Source organism: Ursus americanus, chromosome 3 (assembly GCF_024610735.1).
Source record: "Ursus americanus isolate L20-20 chromosome 3, mUrsAme1.1.p, whole genome shotgun sequence".
Taxonomy (NCBI): domain Eukaryota; kingdom Metazoa; phylum Chordata; class Mammalia; order Carnivora; family Ursidae; genus Ursus; species Ursus americanus.
Genome location: NC_142129.1, coordinates 60349670 through 60369686, shown reverse-complemented (window position 1 = coordinate 60369686; position 20017 = coordinate 60349670). Strand labels below are relative to the sequence as shown.

At 35.7% G+C, this 20017-nt stretch overlaps 2 protein-coding genes across 4 annotated transcripts in view; both read right to left on the bottom strand.

Moving 5' to 3' along the window:
- Window positions 1–14393, bottom strand: part of VWDE (von Willebrand factor D and EGF domains) — a 67209-nt gene extending 52816 nt beyond the window's left edge. For both annotated transcript variants that reach the window (XM_045793136.2, XM_045793137.2), the window contains exons 1-3: window positions 14125–14393; window positions 4034–4218; window positions 1017–1248 (exon numbers count right to left, since the gene is read on the bottom strand). In XM_045793136.2, coding sequence (XP_045649092.2) covers window positions 1017–1248; window positions 4034–4218; window positions 14125–14185 — 478 coding nt within the window. In that variant the 5' untranslated portion in view covers window positions 14186–14393. The remainder of the gene's footprint in view (window positions 1–1016; window positions 1249–4033; window positions 4219–14124) is intronic.
- Window positions 14394–14435: 42 nt separating this feature from the next.
- The window catches only part of LOC123789226 (uncharacterized), a 69450-nt gene continuing 63868 nt past the window's right edge, over window positions 14436–20017 (bottom strand). For both annotated transcript variants that reach the window (XR_015723970.1, XR_015723971.1), the window contains one exon: window positions 14436–15281. The gene's annotated coding sequence lies outside the window, so the exon portion shown is untranslated. The remainder of the gene's footprint in view (window positions 15282–20017) is intronic.

Below are 20017 nucleotides of genomic sequence, written 5' to 3'. Positions count from 1 at the left end.
TCATGGCTTTTCATGATTTTGACACTTTTGAAGAGTATTGTTCAGTATTGTAGGGTGCTTCTCAATTTGGATTTGCATGAATTTCCTCATGATTACACTGGGGTTATGGCTTTTAGGGAAGAATACCACAAAGGAGAAGTGCATCTTATTTGCACATTATCAGTAGGTAGCCGAGACCAACATACATTATCACTGGTGATATTAACCTTGGTCGCTTGATTAATAATATAGTGTCTACTAGGTTCTCCATATGAAATCATTATGTTTTTCTTTCTATATATAGTATATATTATTTGGAAGCAAGTCACTAAGTACAGCCCACAACCAAAATGAAGGAATTAGACTCCACCTTGTAGATGGAATAGTTGCTGCAAATATTTGCATTCATCTTTAGGAAAGTTTGTCTCCTTTCTTCCACCAATTTATTTCTCTGCATTTGTCTTTAAGGAAGGTTTGTCTCCTTTCTTCAACCAATTTATTTCTCTATCGTGCCTTGACATAGTAGGGACTCTTGCATATTTATTTTATTCTTTGGGTCAAATCCAGTTTATTTTTATATGTTGTCTGAGGCACTCCACTAGAATGTGAGTTCCACCAGGGAAGATACCCCATTTGTCTTGTTAATGAACAAGACAACCCTAGGGCCTAAAATAATTCCTGGCAAAGGATAAATATTCAATTCATACGAATGAATGAAAGATGAAATGATCAAACACATTTTCATGATATCTTTTACTCACCATCTTTCATCCCTTATTGAAGAGTGAAGGGGCATGAGGAAACCAATGAATTTTTAACACACTCAATCATCATGTTCAATGGGAGGAAAGAATCCTAAACAGATTTGGCTAATTTAAACCAGAAATTTAGCTTCACTCTAGCAACAGTGGCAGACCAAGACTCTTCCTGAGATCTGTATTATCTCAACATAACCTATCCAGAGAATGGCCCCAAAACACCAACATACACAGAGTTCTGTGATTAACAGTTCATGTATATTACTCATGTTTTCTTACCTTGTGCACAATACCCCATACATCCCTGAGTGGGCTGTAGTAAGTACACGAAAAAATTTCCACAGTTTCTTACAAACACTGGGATTTGAAAAAGGCAGCAGTCTTTTGCAGCACTAAACAAAAACTTCCATGTGGCACAAGCTGTCAGTTGCTTGATCTCTCCAGGTGAAGGCAGCGTCTCTGAATCTCTCAGAGACAGCCAGATGGGGGCCTGTGTTCCACAGTGATTCACCTTTAGCAACAGAAAAAAGGAAAGTTGAAAATCCAATTTATTTTCACACATGATAAATAAGTCACCTTTGCATTTTCTTCTAAACAACCTTTAAAATAATAAACTATCATTTAAAAACTCTAATAACTTGTACCTGTGCTAAAAAGGAACTTTACATAGTTACTGAATTTAAACAATACTAAATTTAAGGTTGATTGCTCATAATTAATATAATCTTACTCCATTTAATTTTATTCTATGTTACCTTTGTGACGTGAATAAGAGAAATTCAGTATCAGATAACTTACCACCATAGTGATACATTCTAAGATAAGATAAGTGAATCTGAAGTCATCTTAATACAGAGCAAAAAGATAAACTCACCTTGGAGATTTTTTCTAAAATTACTGGGTATAGTATATGCAAGATTACTGGAGGGGAGGCGATGGGGGGATGGGATAACTGAGTAATGGGCATTAAGGAGGGCACTTGATGTAATGAGCACTAAGTGTTATATGCAACTGATGAATCACTAAATTCTACCCCTGAAACTAATAATACACTATATGTTAACAAAATTGAATTTAAATAAAGAATTTTTTAAAAAGAAGTTAATGTATAGTTCAGGAGGCATCAAAAATCAGGGGAGAAGGAAAGGATTATTCAAAATCTGGTGATGAAACAATGGGTTGGCAATTTGGAAAAGAAAAGCCTCACTTAAAGCCAATTATCAAAATCATTTCCAGATGGAAAATGGAATTAAATAGAAAACTAACCCAGGAAAAATAAGAAGAAACTACATATGATTTAGGAAGGACTCAGGCACCTTCTAAATGCATGACCTCAGTTAAGACACTCAACACCCTTCCCTTTTGTTCTAGATGGATTGTAGTACCCACCTCACTGTGCTGTGCTGAGGTATAAACATAATTATGTACACAACATAGTTTCTACATAGCTATGATCCAGCTTGTTAGCCAGATTATAATGCTCAATATTATGATTATTTCCAGGCTTAAAAGCAATGGAAATCATAAAAGAAAAGATGGATAGTTATGTTTAAATAATAATTTTAAAAATATAAGACAAAGAAGAGTTAATAAGAATCAAATAAGAAGAAAAGTATTTGTTAATAGCATTATATTTAGTATATTATTTATTGTCACACTATTATATTTCCTATTTTATTTTAATGATATAATGTTATCCACTTAAAAACTGTAAGATCATAGAGTGGTAAAATACACAAACACATAATTCACAGATGAAATACAGATTCCTAATGAATACATGAGAGTATTCAGTATTAGAAAAGTTATTTTTATCTACTGCTCCTGAAATGAGAAATTAGCATTATATTTTTAAAAAACAATTATACGTATCAAAACTTCAAAAAGACATTAAGCTTCACTAATTTTACTTATAAAATAATCTTACTAAATACACTAAATAGAACAGTGATTTATATGCATGTTTGCTAATTGCAGAATTACTTATTATAGCAAAAGCCCAAAGGTGCACACACGGCAATGGTTTATATAAATACACTATATACATATGACAGAAAATTATTTTCAAAATTAATATTAAAGAATTTTCAACAGCATAGGAAAATGCTAATGCTGTAACTACCTGAGAAAAGCATGTTTTGTAATTGGATGTGTAGCATGAACCTTACAGAGCAATACAAAAAGAGGGAACAACAGCGAAATGTTCATGGTGGTGTGACTGTGTGGGTCGATGATGAATGAATGTTATTCTATTAACAGTTTTCTATAATGCACATGAATTATTTTAAACATCATAGACATTTATTTACACAGACTTGTATTATCCTGTAGAGTAAAAAAAAATAATAATTAAAAAAAAATCTACCGATTCACCAAGTGGATCCTCTAAAGCCTCGGCTCAATAGGGAATGAGAGAGTGGAGGCAGGGAACACTTCTCCCTGGGGCACAGACCCAGCGAAATCAGTTCACCTTTACATTTGTGTGAGGGTCTAGATTCAATTATAATATGTTCAGGCAAAGAAAAAGAGCACAAATATTTAAGGATGTAGTGAATTTCCTGTAATTTCCTCAAATTTTACTTTTAAATTCTGATTTTTTTAGTTTATTGCAAACAAAATGCCACAGAAGTGACAAGCAAATAAACAAAAAGGGAAAAAAATAAGACAGCCACAATGTCACTACTTAAATACTGTTAAAATTTGGGTATCTTTCCTGAGTTTTTTTTTCTACATTACATTTAAAAGGGAAAATAATTCCTGCTTCTGCATAATTCACGAAATATGGGTAACAATAAGGAGAATGAAGAGCCTTCACAGAGAAGGGGCCTTCTATTTAAGACTGACAAGAACTTGAAGCACTTAGAAAACACAGTATCTTACTGTTTACAAGTTACTTGTGGTTAAGTACAGGAGCCCTGAAGATTGGTGGCCTGTGATCAAAACTTGGCTGTTTGGCTAGCTGGGTAACTCTAATAGGGGTGTTTTCGCTTAAAAGTCTGTGTTTCCTGTGCTCTATGATGGAAATGATGATAGATTATATTCTAGAGTTGTAAAAACTATGTAAGATACTGTAGGTAAAAAACCCTTGATGGACTGCATGAGCATAACATTAACTATTACTATTATTATTAGAACAGGGAACACGGCAACACTCCTTTGGATTAACTCAATCTTGACACAAGAGTAAAATTATATTTCAGAGTGAGAAATAAATTGGTTGTAACAATATTCAATCCTCATATGAAAAAATACATAAGAAAATACACATGTAGTGTACGCTTAGTGAGTTGAAATACCTCAACACACTTGGTTGGCATCTCAGCAGGTCTGTCAAAGATGAGAAACCGATACCATCCGGGAGAGAGGGAATGGTCACATATGAGGTCTTGAAAGGGAGAATGCTGGAGGTGCATTGAGTCAAAATGCACACTTCTGTAAGGGCTCCGAAGAAACTGGTGTCCCCCAGGAGAGCACTCCTGAGCTACGAAGGAAAGACAGTGTCTTATGTATGTGTTTTCTTCATTAACATAGCTTAGTCCTCAGTTAAAATTGATTCTCTCCCCCAAATTAAGCAAATAACCTACAACTGCACATAATGACCATCTAAAATGTCAGGGTCTCTTAGTAAGTCAAAGAGGACTTGAATTTTCCATAAATGCAATAAACCAATCAACAAACTGTAGAATATATTTTTGAGGTACTTAAGTTTCAAGAACTTTATTTTCATTTAATTTGGACAAGCAATACTGCTGCTCACTGTTGAGTTAGGATCTGTTTACTCTTACCATCTGAAGTCACAGACCCTGCAAAGACTCTTCTTGAGAATGGCCCTCCAGATCTGAATGCCATTATTGACCCTCCATGACCCACTTTCTTCCCCAGTAGCCATATGCCCCCCAAGTTCCAACTCTGCCAAGTCCTGGAAGGCAACAAAGTAAATTAAGCTTTTAATGCCAATCTAATTTTTGCAAAATGCCCTCCTATTGAAGTTTCCTGCATTCTTGAGTACAGGAAAGAATATAAAGTTTTCAAAGTTTTTTTCTTCTTCTTTTTTTAAGATAAAGTATTGAAATCCCTTTTTATTAACAAGCATAGGAAAAGGAATGGGGTACAGGGGCACAGTTTTGAAGGAGAAACAAGAAAACACCCTGGGGAAAGAGAGATGCTGTAGTATGGAAAGCCATTTCTGACCAGCACTTGGCCTGGAAGATACTTTTTCTGTCATACCCACAGAGGCAGAACATAAAGTTCCTCTCCCAGAAAGAAGAAGAAAGAAACAGAGGTAGTAATCCTAGAAATATATCCTAGAAATATAACTAGAATTATAACTCTTGTTTGAAGTTCCTGTACTCTCAAATGATAGGAAGCACAAAGACCTGTCATTATCTGGATACCAGAGTTTCTTGTTGACAGAGTAGGTAGAAAATCTCCAAATATTAGCTATTATGTATATTGAAGGAAACTACTACAATATATATAATATCTATGAAATAGAAATATGAAAGAAAAATTCAATCATTACTAAAGTACTTCACTGTGGGAAAAATTTATCTAACTGAACAAAAACTCTCAAACATTTATTACATAATTTTAAGTTACAGAAGTGTTTTTATTTTTCATTTTAATTTTTTAAAAGATTTTATTTATTTATTTGACAGAGAGAGAGACAGCCAGAGAGAGCGAACACAAGCAGGGGTAGTCGGAGAGGAAGAAGCAGGCTCCCAGCAGAGCAGAGAGCGTGATGCAGGGTTTGATCCCAGGACCCTGGGATCACGCCCTGAGACAAAGGCAGACGCTTAACAACTGAGCCATCTAGGCGCCCCACAGAAGTGTTTTTAAATCAAAATCAATTTCTGAGCTTAAGTTAATAAGAGCACAATAAACTAAAGATATTAATTTGTAAGTCAATCTCATAAGTGTAGCTTATGAAGTTATTATAATTTTTTTGCTTTTTGTTGTTTGTACAGATAGCAATTAAACTGTGTAGAATGTATTGTTCTTCAAGACAAAAGGTCTCCCCTAAAGAATTTTGTATAGTAAAAAAATTTAGGAATGAGCACAAAAGGTTTCTTCTCTTATCTCTTGCTCCACCAGTTTTCAACTTCCCTAGAAAAATATAATTCAAAAAGCACTATTGACTTTGATTATCTCAAACTGTAAACCCTCAATAAATATTTCATAAAATGTATATGGATAGAACTCTGGGGATATGCCATCATTTCATTTAATTTTAAAATAACTCTAAGATCCTATCCACACCGCGACATTGTACCTGGTTAGAAACTAAGGAAAATATTTAAAAAGAGATTCCTAGTGAGGTTTGCATGAATTATTGAAATGTTTTCGCTGATCTCTTTCCTGCAATAGAATTTTGTCTTGGGAAAAAAGTAACTAACTCCATCTTTATTCTGTAGAGCATTTCTCTTTCTTAATGCTTCTGTAGCGCTCACATTTCCTCTGACTTTGCACTTTGAATAACTGTTTACTAATCCAAAGCTAAAGATGTAATAAATGTAGTGGCAATCACAGCGTAACAGCAACAGTGATGTGCAAATGTTGGGGTTTAGAGCAAACGGTCAAAAAAAGAATTCTTGTGACATCTTCGGTGGACAAAAGTAGTTTTATTAAAGCATGGTGACAGAACTTGTGGACAGAAAGAGATACACTGAGGTTGTGCTGGGTGACCAGTTATATACTTTTAAGTTGGGAGGGGGTTAGGGATAGTGAAAGTCTCTAAGGATTTATGGAAGCAAGGTTTTTAGGACCTTGAGGGGGGTAGCTATTGTTAGGAAAAGGTCATTTATTACTATCTAGTAAAACCTTAGTCATGAGACCCTTTAGATGTATATCAGTGGGCCATATGCTTGGGGGATGATTGCTAACATGTATCTTGGAGGGTAGAAACAAAGGAAAATTTCAAAGGAAATTTTCAAAGGAATTTTTCAAAGAAATTTTCAAAGGAAATGTAAACGATCCTGGAGGTTGGGTTAACATTAATGTAAAGTTGCCTTTTGCCCTCAGCAAAGTATTAACATCGAGGCAGCTGAGTTCCTAGAGGAAGTCACTCTGCCTGTCTCAAGGACTTGTCAATGGATTAAAAGTTGTAAGGAAATTTAATTTTTTCTTTTGCCTTTGTTCCTTACATCAAACAATACTAAAGAACTACATAATATTTACACAGAAAAATTTAAAAATTTATTTATTTTTATTTAGTATTTATTTTAGAGGAAAATTCTTAATTCATATGATTAAATAATAACCCATATTTTGTATTGTTCATTTTTTTCCCAAAAAATTGACTTGTCTTTTTAAAAATGTTAAAGGTCTCTGTAGAAAATTTTAAAATCTTATTAGCAATGAACAAGCTACACTCAAAAACCTCATTACAACCTTAACTCGAGAATGCAACATACAGCTAGGTAAGTGAAAATTATAAGGATAGTTTGGGTTCCCATTTGGAAATCTGGGGACTTAGCTCCTCAAATACTAAAAGAAGAGCTCTACAATTAGAGCTTGCTCACTAGTCAATTTTATGACATGAATGATGTGCTAAACTTTCTAGAAAACTACCAATATAACTTTTCCCTCATGACAAAAGTACATATAAAATATACATTAAAATTGACATTTCTATTTATTCTGTCTATCCCCATAGGATTCAAATAAGTGAGACAGTATATAATAGAATCTGTAATACCTCAATTTGAAATACTTTGGGAGAATGTGCCAAGTTATAAATAATAGATACATAATGATACAATATGAAACGGTTTTCTAGGTTTGTTTGTAGATATAAAATAATCTGTACTAGATTGTTTTCTAGTTTAACACAATGGCCAAGATTCTTTAAGATTTATAACTGGTGGACAAACAAATATGTTAGGAAAGTAGATAAATCACTGTACTTTTAAGAGATGAATATGCTTAATGCCTGAAGACAGGTACTTCATAATATCTGAGTTTATCATTATAAAAGCTTTGGTATATTGTCCTATGGGAATTTCAAATATTTGTCAATTTTTAAAATTTGTATAGCTTCCCTAAAGCTTCTGATATTCAAAAAAGACCATGAGTTCTGCAACAACACAAAAGGCTAAAAAAGCAAGGTCAGATAGAGAGTGACTAGTTTGCTAAATCTCTTTACTTTGCCCTCCATATATAAGGCAAAAACTGAATGCCTCTTGTAAAGAATACAAATAGATTGAAAGTAAAAGTATGGAAAATATCATACAAACAGCAACCACAAAAAAACAGGATTGGCTAATGTTAATATCAGACAAAAAAATCTTTAAAAATGTTAGTAGAGATAAGGAGGGGCATTTTGCAATGAGGATAGGTTCAGTCCATGAGGAGATACCCAGTGATGAATACACACATACACACACACAGACAGAAGGAAAAAAATACCTACTTCAATGGTAATAGTTGGGGACTTCAATACTGCATTTTTAAAAAAAGATTTTATTTATTTATTTGAAAGAGAGTGAGCGGGGTTCGGGTAGGGGGGAAGAGCAGGGGGAGAGGGACAAGCAGACTCCACACTACGCATGGAGCCTGACGCAGAGCTTGACCTCACAACCTTGAGATCATGACCTGAGCAGAAATCAAGAGTTGGATGCTTAGCCTACTAAGCCACCCAGGCACCCCACAATACTCCACTTTCAATATGAATAGAAAAATGGGCAGAAGGTCAACAAAGAAATAGAACTAGAACAATACTATAAAGCCTAACAGACATCTATAGAACACTCCTCCCAACAACAGCAAGCAGAAGTTCTTCTCAAGTACACATGGAACATTCTTCAAGATAGACAATACACTAGACCACACAATAAACCTCAATAAATTTAAAGAAGACAGACATCATGCAAAACGTGATCTTTTACCATGATGGAATGAAATTATAAATCAACAGAAATAAATTTAAAGAGCTTACAAATATGTGGAAATTAAACAACCTAGATAATTGATGGATCAAAAAAGAAATTAGGAGGGAAATGAGAAAATACACTGAAAAGATTAAAACAAAGATACAACAAAACAAAATTAATGAGATGCTGCCAAATTAGTACTTAGATGGAAATTTATAGATATATATGCCTACATTATACAAGAGTAAGAGCTCAATGTAATAAGCTAACCTTGCTCCTTAACACTGGAAAAAGAAGAGCATACCACATCTTAAGGAAGCAGAAGGAAAAAAAATTTAAAGATCAGAGAGTATATTAGTAAAATTGAGAATAGAAAAACAATGGAGAAAATCAATGAAACCAAAAGCTGGTTCTCTGAAAAAAAAAAAAATCAACGGAATTGGCATTATCTCTAACGAGACTGAGGGAAAAAAAAGAGAGAAGACTCAATTGCCAGAATTCGAAATGAAATAGGAGACACCACTACAGATTTTATTAAGGAATATTATTACAGGGGTGCCTGGGTGGCACAGTAGATTAAATGTTGGATTCTCGGTTTCGGCTCAGATCGTGATCTCAGGGTTGTGAGTTTGAGCCCTGCATGGGGATTCATGCTCAGCATGGAATCTTCTTAAGACTCTCTCTCTCCCTTGCCCTTCATCCTGTGAACTCTCTCTATCTCTCTCTAAAATAAATAAATAAATAAATAAATAAATAAATAAATAAATAAATAAATATTTTTTTAAAAAAGGAATATTATTGGGTGCCTGCGTGGTTCAGTTGGTTAAGCATCTGCCTTCAGCTCAGGTTTCAGGGTCCTGGGATCAAGCCCAGCTTGGGCTCCCTGCTCAGTGGGGAGTCTGCTTCTCCATCTCAATCTGCCTGCAGCTCCCCTTGCTGTGTTCTCTCTCTGTCAAACGAATAAATAAAATCTTAAAAAATAAATAAGTAAAAAATAAATAGGAATATTATTACAATAAATTAGATAAGTTAGATGAGACTGACAAATTCTAAAAAGACACAAACGACAAAACTGACTCAAGTAGAAATAAGCAATCCAAATAGGTTTATATCATGTAAAAATATTGAGCTAAAAAAAAAAAAAAAAACCCATAACACACCCATAAAGAAAAGGCCAGATTCAGATGGCATCAATGCTCCATTTTACCAAACGCTTAAAGAATAATACCAATTCTTCACAAACATAAATAATATAAAAGGACAGAATACTTCCAGACTTCTATGAACCCAGTATTACTCTGATATCAAAACCAGAAAAAAGACACCACAAGAAAAGAAGACTGCAGGCCAATAAATCTTTTGAATATGGATGCAAACATCCTCAGCAAAATATTAGCGATGTGAATCCAGAAATTAGACAAAGAATTATAAACCATGATCAAGTGGAATTTAAACCAATTGTAAGGCTGATTTAACTTCCAAAACTGAATCGACGTAATATACCTTATTGATAAAATAAAAAAATAAAAACTCACAAGTGCTTTTCAGCAGACCCAGAAAAATCATTTGAAAAAAATCTAACACGCTTTTTTGATATATATACCGAAAAAACTAGGAATAGAATGGAACTAACTCAACCTGATAAAGAGAATCTACAAAACAAACAACCCCAAAAAACCCCCCCAAAAAACAAAAACCAAAACTCAAAAACCCTCCAGTTTTCATCATACTTGATGAAAAAAGACTGGGTGCTTTCTCATAAGATTAGGAATGCCCACTCTCCCTGCTTCCATTCAACATGGTACTTCAGGGTCTAAGTAGAACAACTAGGCAAGATAAACAAATAAAAGGTATCCAGGTTGGAAAAGAAGAAGTAAAACTATCTCTAGTCACAGAGGACATGATCTTTTATGTAAAAATTCCTAAGAAATCCAAACACACAAAAGCTACAATGAACAAGTTTAACAAGGTTTCAGGATACAAAATCAAGATACAAAATTTAATTATACTCTTATACATGTGCAATGATAGAAAATGAAATTTAAAAAATCGATTCCACTTATATAGCTTCAAAAGAACAAAATACTTAGGGATAAATTTAACAAAAGAAGCCCAAACTTACACTCTAAACATTGCACAATATTGTTGAAAGAAACTGGAGATCTATGTAAATGGAAATACATCCATGTTCATGTTCATGGATCAGAAGATTTAATGTTGTTCAGATTGCAATTCTCTCCAAATTAACACAAAGATTCATCAAATCCCTATCAGAATACCAAGTAACTCCTTTGTAGAAATAGGCAAACTAATTCAGAATTCATATGGAATTTCAAGGGACACAGAAGAGCTAAACCAATCTTGAAAAAGAAAAACTAAATAGGAGGAATCATATTTTCCCATTTCATAATTCACTACAAAGCATCAGCAATCAAAACAGCATAGTGCTGATATAAGGATAAACATAGACCAATGAATAAAATTGAGAGTCCAGAAATAAACCCACATTTCTATCTATGGTTTTCAACTGAATTTTGGCATATGGGTGCCAAGGTCATTTAATGGGGAAAGGACAATCTTTTCAACAGATGGTGCTGGGAAAATTGGATATTCACATGCAAAAGAATAAACCTGGACCCTTATGCTGTACCATATATAAAAATTAACTCAAAATGTACCAAAGACCAAAATACAAGAGCAAAAACTATAAAGCCCTTAAAAAAATTGGGGTCAATCTTCATGACTTTAGATTTGGCAACAAATTCCAAGATATGACAACAAAGTACAAGCAATGAAAGAAAAGACAGAAAAATTGGATTTCATTAAAATTAAAACTTCTTTGCTTCAAAAGACATTATCAAGAAAGTGAAAAGACAACTCACAGAATGGGAAAAAAACTGCAAATCACATATCTGGTAAGAGAATTGTATCTATAATACACACATAACTCATACAACTCAACAACAAAAATAACTCATATAACTCACCCCAATTTTAAAAAACTGTTAAAGTATCTGAGTAATATTTCTTCAAAGAAGATATACTAATATCCAATAAATACATGAAAAAAGCTTGCCATCATCAGCCACCAGGAAAGTGCAAATCAAACCACAAAGCAATGTCACTTCATTCATAATAGCATGGCTAAAATAAAAATCTCAATGTTGACAAGAATGTGGATGAATTAGAACCTTCACACACTTCTGTGGGACTACAGAACAGCACAACCACTATGGAAAACAATCTGGCTGTTCCTCAAAAGGTTAAACAGAATAATTCCATGATTCAGTAATTCTGCTTCTAGTTATATATATGCCTAAGAGAAATGAAATCATGTGTCCACACAAAAACTTGTACCACGATGTTCAAAGTAGTGTTATTTATAATGGCCCAAAGGTGGAAAAACCCCAAATGTTCATCAACTGATGAGTATACATACAAAATGTGGTAAATACTTAGAATGGAAAACTATTCCACCATAAAAAGAGATGAAGGACTAAGTATGGTACAATATGAATGAACCTTGAAAACATGACGCTAGGTAAAAGAAGTCAGTCACAAAAGACAACCTGTTATATGATTCCATTTATATAAAATATACAGAATAGGCAAGTCTATAGAACAGAAAGTAGGTCAGAGATGGATGGCTTACAGTTGGAAAGATGAGAAGGTATTGGAGGCAATAGGGGATCGAAAGCCAGAGTACTGAATTTCTTTTCAAGGTGATAAAGATGTTCTAAGACTGACGATAGTGGCCGCACCTATCTGTGAATATGTTAAAAACCAGACCACTGGACACTGCAATAACTACTGGACACTGTAAATGAGTGACTTGCGGCTGTTTGAAAAAAAAATCATTTTCTTCCTCTCTCCTATCTCTATTAAAGATTTAAAAAGTTACCAACTTTACCATGATATGAGCTTAGAACCTGGTAAGGGCTAATATTTGCCTTCAGTAGAGAGATTATAAAGCTATTATATAGAGGCAAGAAGGGGTTCTGTGATCTATAGTCAATACTGAAGCAGATTCTCTTTATAAATACTGGTCATTTTTCTGGAAATATTTTATCTAACTGTAACACATGCATATTTAATGTTATTACATGTATGTTTAACAGTTCTTCAGGAAGACCTAGTAAATCTGTAAGCAAACCAAAGAAGATATAGACTAATGATACCTTGTTAAGGCATCATTTCAGGAGGGACGCCTGGGTGGCTCAGTTGGTTAAGTGTCTGCCTTTGGCTCAGGTCATGATCCCAGGGTCCTGGGAGAGAGTTCTGCTTTGGGCTCTTTGCTCAACAGGGAGCCTGCTTCTCCCTCTGCCTTCAGCTCCACCTGCTTATGCTCTCTCTGACAAATAAAATCTTCAAAAAAAAAAAAAAAAAGGTATTTCAGAAAATAATAAATTGGGTTTTTTTGTTTTTTTTTTAGAGATTTGATTTTATCTATTCGACAGAGATAGAGATAGCCAGCGAGAGAGGGAAACAAGCAGGGGGAGTGGGAGAGGAAGAAGCAGGCTTATAGCGGAGGAGCCTGATGTGGGGCTTGATCCCAGAATGCCACGATCACGCCCTGAGCCGAAGGCAGACGCTTAACCGCTGTGCCACCCAGGTGCCCCTAAATTGGGTTTTAATATTATTTTAAAAGTCTTACATGAGATAGTGCTTGCTCCTCTCCCTCCCTTTTTTACAGAGCAAATTTACCTTAGTAAAATAGACTGAGATTAACATGAAAACAAAACTATACCCTAAACAATTATAAATGTTGCACATAATTCTTTTTTCGAAGTTGTACACAGATCGGATTTCTGAAAAATATAAGGAAATTTATAAGAATAAGTTACCTTTCACTTAATATTCCTATCTATATATACACAAAAAACAACCAAAAAGAGCTAATTAATGTTTTGTTTTAACTTCACTGAATTCTAAACTGTTTTCGTTGTCATGGATTAAAGAGGCGGGAGTGGCGCTATTTTTTCCGTGCAGTTCTCTTACAGCAGCAAGAGGGGTTCTAATAGATATACTAAAAAAATCACACACAAAACTTAACTTATTTTTTTATTTTAGGGATAAAGTGCTCATCCGTTACTTATTTCCAGCGGTGGGGTGGGAGTGGGGTAGAAATCGCGCAGTTTAGAACTGAACTCTTTTCGGATAATTCGGATTCACTTGCCGCTAGGATGCCTGACATATCCAGTAAAAGTTTCCTACAGTAAATTAAAGGGACCTTAAAGACCGGGATATCAGGAGGAAACAATCAGAGGAACAGTAACAGAACTGAGGGTCTTAGAGCGGGAGAAGAGGAGGCAACAACCTCCTGAGCGCAAAGAAAAAAAAATGGAGAGCTGAAAGGCTGCAAGCTGACCAAAGACTGTGGTAAGGAAGGGCGGTGAGACACAAATATCAGATTCGGCCATAAAAATGCTCAAGGACGTTCCGTTATACAGGAAGTCAGCCCCCTTCTCCCAAAGGCCGGAGTGTCGTCCCAGCACTCCCTGCCGCCTGTGCCCTACCTTGCCGACCTTGCCCCGGGGCCAGGAGCAGCAGCGCCAGCGCCCAGACACGGCCGAGCATCGCTGCTGCAGCGCGTGAGGTCCAAGGTGTCGCAGAGCCTGGGCTGTGGGTGCAGGCAGGATGGGGACACCTTGGCCCGCCTATCACAGGACTTTTTCAGTCCGTTTCTGCACAGTCTTCAGGGTCGCTGCGTGTCCTCGCTCTGGGACGCTGTGGTCCTTTCAGGAATAGCTGCGCTGGTCTTCCGCGCCGCCAAGCGTGCGGCGACGTCTCCCTCCGAAGCCCCACCCACCCGATGGAAAGCCACGCCCACTTTCCCTCCCTGAAGACCGCGTTCTGCGCTTCCTGGCTGTGGCTCCACTACCTCTGATCTCAATAGCAGTCACACGTCCACGGGACAAGCTCACGGAGTATAGCATGGCACCTCGCGTCTCACAGTTTTAACAAATGCTTTAAGAAAACTTGATAATCCTAGAAATTTTTCAGATGGACCTCCAGTAAAAGCAGGCTTGCGAGGTTCTGTTGGAAGAGGCAGTGCCCTTGATAACACCTGTAGACGGATTCATTCTTAACCTGATAATTGGGGATGCTGATTTGCCTCCAAAGGCACACATGCTTCTCAGAAGTTGCCCCTATGGGGCGCCTGGGTGGCACAGCAGTTAAGCGCCTGCCTTCGGCTCAGGGCGTGATCCCGGCGTTATGGGATCAAGCCCCATCAGGCTCTTCCACTATGAGCCTGCTTCTTCCTCTCCCACTCCTCCTGCTTGTGTTCCCTCTCTCGCTGGCTGTCTCTATCTCTGTCGAATAAATAAATAAAATCTTTAAAAAAAAAAAAAAAAAAGAAGTTGCCCCTGTACCCTCAGGCCTCGGTGATGAAGGATGGGAGGAGGGAGTGGAGATTAATGCTGCAACACTGATAGCTCTCTTCCTCTGCCTCTGACAGTTTTGAGAAGTGGAAGAGACTTCCAAACATGTGGGGTTAGCCATCTTGTATTTGCTGGTGATCCGTGTTCCTTCAGTTGTCCAGTGGTGACCCAGTAACTCAGGATCCTTCAGCACATGGTCAAATGACTCCTAAAGTTGCCCCAGGGATGGTCTTCAGTCTGAAGTTATCTTCCTATGTGTGGTTTCCTCTGCAGAAGAAGAAGGTGCCCACCTGAAAAAAACAAAACAAATAAAACCCACAACTGTTTTGCATCATTTTAGTCATTAAATGAAACCTCACTTTCCTAGTTTTTCTTTGGCAGTCTCAGTTCTTAAATCCCCTTATCCATCACCTGGAACTTCGCCCTCAGAGCCGGTACCTCCAAAAGGTAGTCCCAAGGTCCTGGTGGGTTCTAGGAGTCAGGCTGCAGTGCCGCCTATAGATTTGGAGGACTGAGGCTTGGATGAGGCATGGTGATAAACACAGGAGATGCCCAAATGCATAAAGAAGTTCTTCTAAAAATGGTTTGTAATTGGGTGCCTGGGTGGCTCAGTTGGTTAAGGGTCTGCCTTCAGCTCAGGTCATGAACACAGGGGACCTGGGATCAAGTCCTGCATCAGGCTCCCTGCTCAGTGGGGAGTTTGTTTCTTCCTTCCCCTCTGCCCTTCCCACCCACTCGTGCTCTCTCTCGCTCACTCACTCTCTCTCAAATAAATAAACAAAATCTTTAAAACAAATAGATTATAATTTTTTTATTTGAAAGAGAAAGTGCAATTAAAAATTTTTAAACCTGTTTCCAAAAGTGTTAAGTATTAACCCATTTTGGGAAAAAAAATCTTTGCAGTACACGAAACTTACGTGTAACCCCCTTTTACATGCAAAGAAGGCACCCAATTATATATACAGAACAAAAGTGAAATATAACTTTTTGGTGGGGTTGGGCAGATGATTTTCATCTTCAGGCCTAATTATGGAAGAACACTTTAAGGTGAGCAGGATGAAAACCCAGATATTTTTTAGTGTACATCTTTTGTTTCAGCTTATAAAGTCCTAATAGAACTGGGACAGAGGGGCACCTGGGCGGCTCAGTTGGTTAAGGGGCTGACTCTTGATTTTGGCTCAGGTCAGCATCTCAGGGTTCTGGGATCCAGCCCTTTGTGGGGCTCCACACTCAGTGGGGAGTCTGCTTGAGATTCTCTCTCTCCCTTTCCCTCTTCCTCTGCCCCTCTCCGCTCCCCTCCCCCTGCTAGCTCTCTCTCTCAAATAAATAAATAAATAAATAAATAAATAAATAAATAAATAAATAAATTTTTAACAAAAAACTGGGGCAGAAAAATAACTATCAATTGTCTCAGTCTATTTGTGAAATCACAAGGAATAAAGTAATAGTTATAAAAAAGATTAAGTTGTAACAGTCTTCTTGTAAATTTTTTTTGTCCAACAATATCTGTAGAAATGCAATCAACTTTTATACTTTCTTGGAGGACAACATTACTTACCTAATTTTCAACAAACCCTGATTATACAATTTAAAATACAGTGGGTCCCATTTTTCCCTTCAGTTTTTGACTGATGAATACCCTTTTATAAGTTTACAGTAGACTTGTAACAACCAATTTTCCTTGATATAGTGAGTTAAGATGGAAAAAAAAAAACCCTAAATTGTTTTCCAAATCTCAATGAAAAATTTATTTAAATTGGTGTGGGTCTGCAAGAATACACCAAATAAAAATTAGTTACAGGATTGTGGGGAAAAAACAAAGTAATAAAAAAGATGTTTTAACATATATCTATTGAAGTTCATCAAAAATTGGTATAAGATTCAAACAATTTTCACTTTCCCCTTATTTTTGAAAAGGAGAAAAAAACAGTGGATGCATGGTACCCTTAGAGTAAATATAGATGGCACTGGGAAAATGCAGTAGATATCACTGAAAGAGAAATAGTATAGAATGTCTGAGGGAAGACAAAATGAAGCCAAGAGTTAATAAGTTTTTAATAAGTACAATATAACTTGAATAAAGAGAAAAGCCCATCAACAGAAACTTTCCAATGATCATATATATATATATATATATATATATATATATATATATATATATATTGTTTTTGTTTTTTTCCAAAAAGAAAATAACTCAGTACTTGTCAGGTTCATTTGCAAAATGATGATGAACTTGTCTGGGTAAAACCCTCCCAAATTCAGAGGGCAGAAAGACAGCAAATGAAGTGCACAAACCTTGGAGTCAGGACACCCGGGCTCTAATCCTTGATCTACTACCTATTTACTGGCTGTGTAATCTTGAACAGTGCACTTAACCTCTCTTAACCTCATTTTTCTGCACAATGGGAATAATGACAAAAATACCTACTCCACAGAGTTTAAGTAACAAAAGTGTATATATGTGTGGGGGCGGATACTGAGAAGGAGTCTGAAGAGAGAGCACTTAGCATCTGGTGCAGGGTAACTAAAGTGAATGCATGTAATAGTTTATTGTTAATAAAGGTGCAATACCACATAATGATTCTTTTTCCTATGTCTTGTTATTATATAAAGGTGCATAGTTTCTCAGTGTTACCCTGTAACAGCGTACAGTATAATTTGGAGTAAATTTATTGAAAACACACGTTTATATAACATGTTAATTCCTTGGCCAGTGCGTGTTTTACTAAATGAGAGAGTCTGGCTATCTCCCAGATACATCTACTTTTTTTGGCAGTGGGGGGAGTTAATAGGAAATAGCATCAGGGGGAGTTAATGGCATTACCAAGTCAATACTTAAGCTTCAGAAATTAATGTCTTGGCTCTGGTTCCAAGTTTATACTCAGGAGGCTATTGCTCCCAGATAGAGAAACTAAATGGAATAGATATCTTGGTCCCAAGAATAGCAAGTTGCTTTTTCTTAATGAGGAGTGAACTAGAGATTTGATACATTAAAGAAAATTTATTAAGAACATCCATTAACTGTGAATTTTATAATGTTTATTGTGGGCATGCCTCTAGGAAATAATGTGGAAAAATGGGAGAGAGGAGCTGTGTGCCTTGGCATGAATGCTGGTTAGAAGAATGAATCTTTCCATACCCATGTTTGAAGCAGCGTTACTCACAATAGCTAAAGCATGGATGAAAATCAAGTGTCCGTTGATGGATGAATGGTAAGCAAAATGCGGTATATGCATAGAATGGAATATTACTGTTTTAAAAAAGGAAAGAAATTCTGATACAATATAAACATAGATGAACCCTGAAGACATTATGCTAAGTGAAATAAGCCAGTTCAAAGGACAAATAATGTATGATTCCAGTAGGCGAAGTACTTACAATAGGGAAGTCCATAGAGACAGAAGGTAGAATGGTGGTTCCTGAGGACTGGGGATGGGAGCAATGGGGAATTATTATTTAATAATTACAGAGTTTCAGTTTGGAAAGATAAAAAACTTCTGGAAATGAATGGTGGAATGGCACAACATTGTGAATGTACTTACTGCTACTGAACTGCACACTTAAAATGGTTCAGATGATAACTTTCCGTTACATATATTTTGCCACAATAGGGAAAAGTAAATTAAATGAGTGAATCTTCCACCCATCATCCAGAAAGCAAACCCTTTATTTAAACAGATTTGAACATTGGCTTGAAGGAGATTTTTTGAAATGTTCAGTAGAGTAAAAATAGCTTAACGTCTGATTGAGTTTACTTTGGGACATAAACTCATACATACTCACAGAGGTTGACAAATTGCTTACACCTCAACCAGCCATGCAAAACCCCATAAATTGCAACATAGAACATAAGATTTACCAGCTAAGCAGTTTTCCTATCTTGTTGGTCACAATACTTTACATAATACCGAGAAATTACTTTTCAGAGATTTGTTTCTGTCATTTTTATACAATAAAAGCAACTTTTATGAATGGTTATTTTAACAAAGAAATTAACTTGTTTCAACTTAATATTTTCCACAGTGTGATTTAAAAATGAGATTGGAATACTAACATTCCTTTGAATGCAGTTGGAAAAGGTGTATATTATCCCTTTCAACAGCCATCTATATACATAAGTAATACTGTTTGCATCCGAAGTATATATTATAAAATGCCTTTATAACTGAAATGTCTGGCTAGTAAGTATCATGATTATATTTGAATGTTATTTAGATTCTTCTAGAAGACTTAAATAAAACGTTGTAGCAGGTGGGAAAACTATGTAGCATTTCTATTTTTGTTTATATGATTTATGTTATCATCCCTTTCTAAATCATGAAGCATTTTGAGCCTCATAATTATAACTTGTAATATATAATTAAATTCTGCAACTATAGAAAGAATGTTTGATAATATTGGAGCAGAAATTCCATTATTTAGGAAATGGATAGTTAGATTTATGAAAAAAATCCAATAAATGTCAGTAAATTTAGTTTTTGTCCAATTCTCCTACTCACCCTAATCCAATTTGAAATAAGCCAGAATTTTATAAGATGCAAAGCGATTTTTTACAATAGCTTTATTGTAAACATAAATATAAAATTCACCTGCTTTTAGTGTATAATTCAATGAATGTAAGCATATCTACAGAACTGTGCAACATCACCATAGTCCGATTTTAGAACATTTCCATCACTCTAAAGATAAGCCTCATGCCAACGTATAGTTGCACTCCATCCCAACCTGAAGATTTAAGCAACAACTAATTTCTTTCTGTTTCCATGTATTTGCCTTTCTGGACATTCTATAAAAAATGGAATATGTGTTGTTCTTTTATAACTGACTTCTTCCACTTTTTGAGATTATCCATGTTGTAGCTTTATCAGTACTTTATTACTTTTTATTGGCAAATAATATTCCATTGTCTGGATATGGTGCATTTTGTTTAGCCATCAGTTGACAGTGGGGTTGTTTCCACTTTTGGGTCATTGTAAATAATGCTTCCATGAACATCTGAGTGTTAAGTCTGTGTGTGTACATGTAT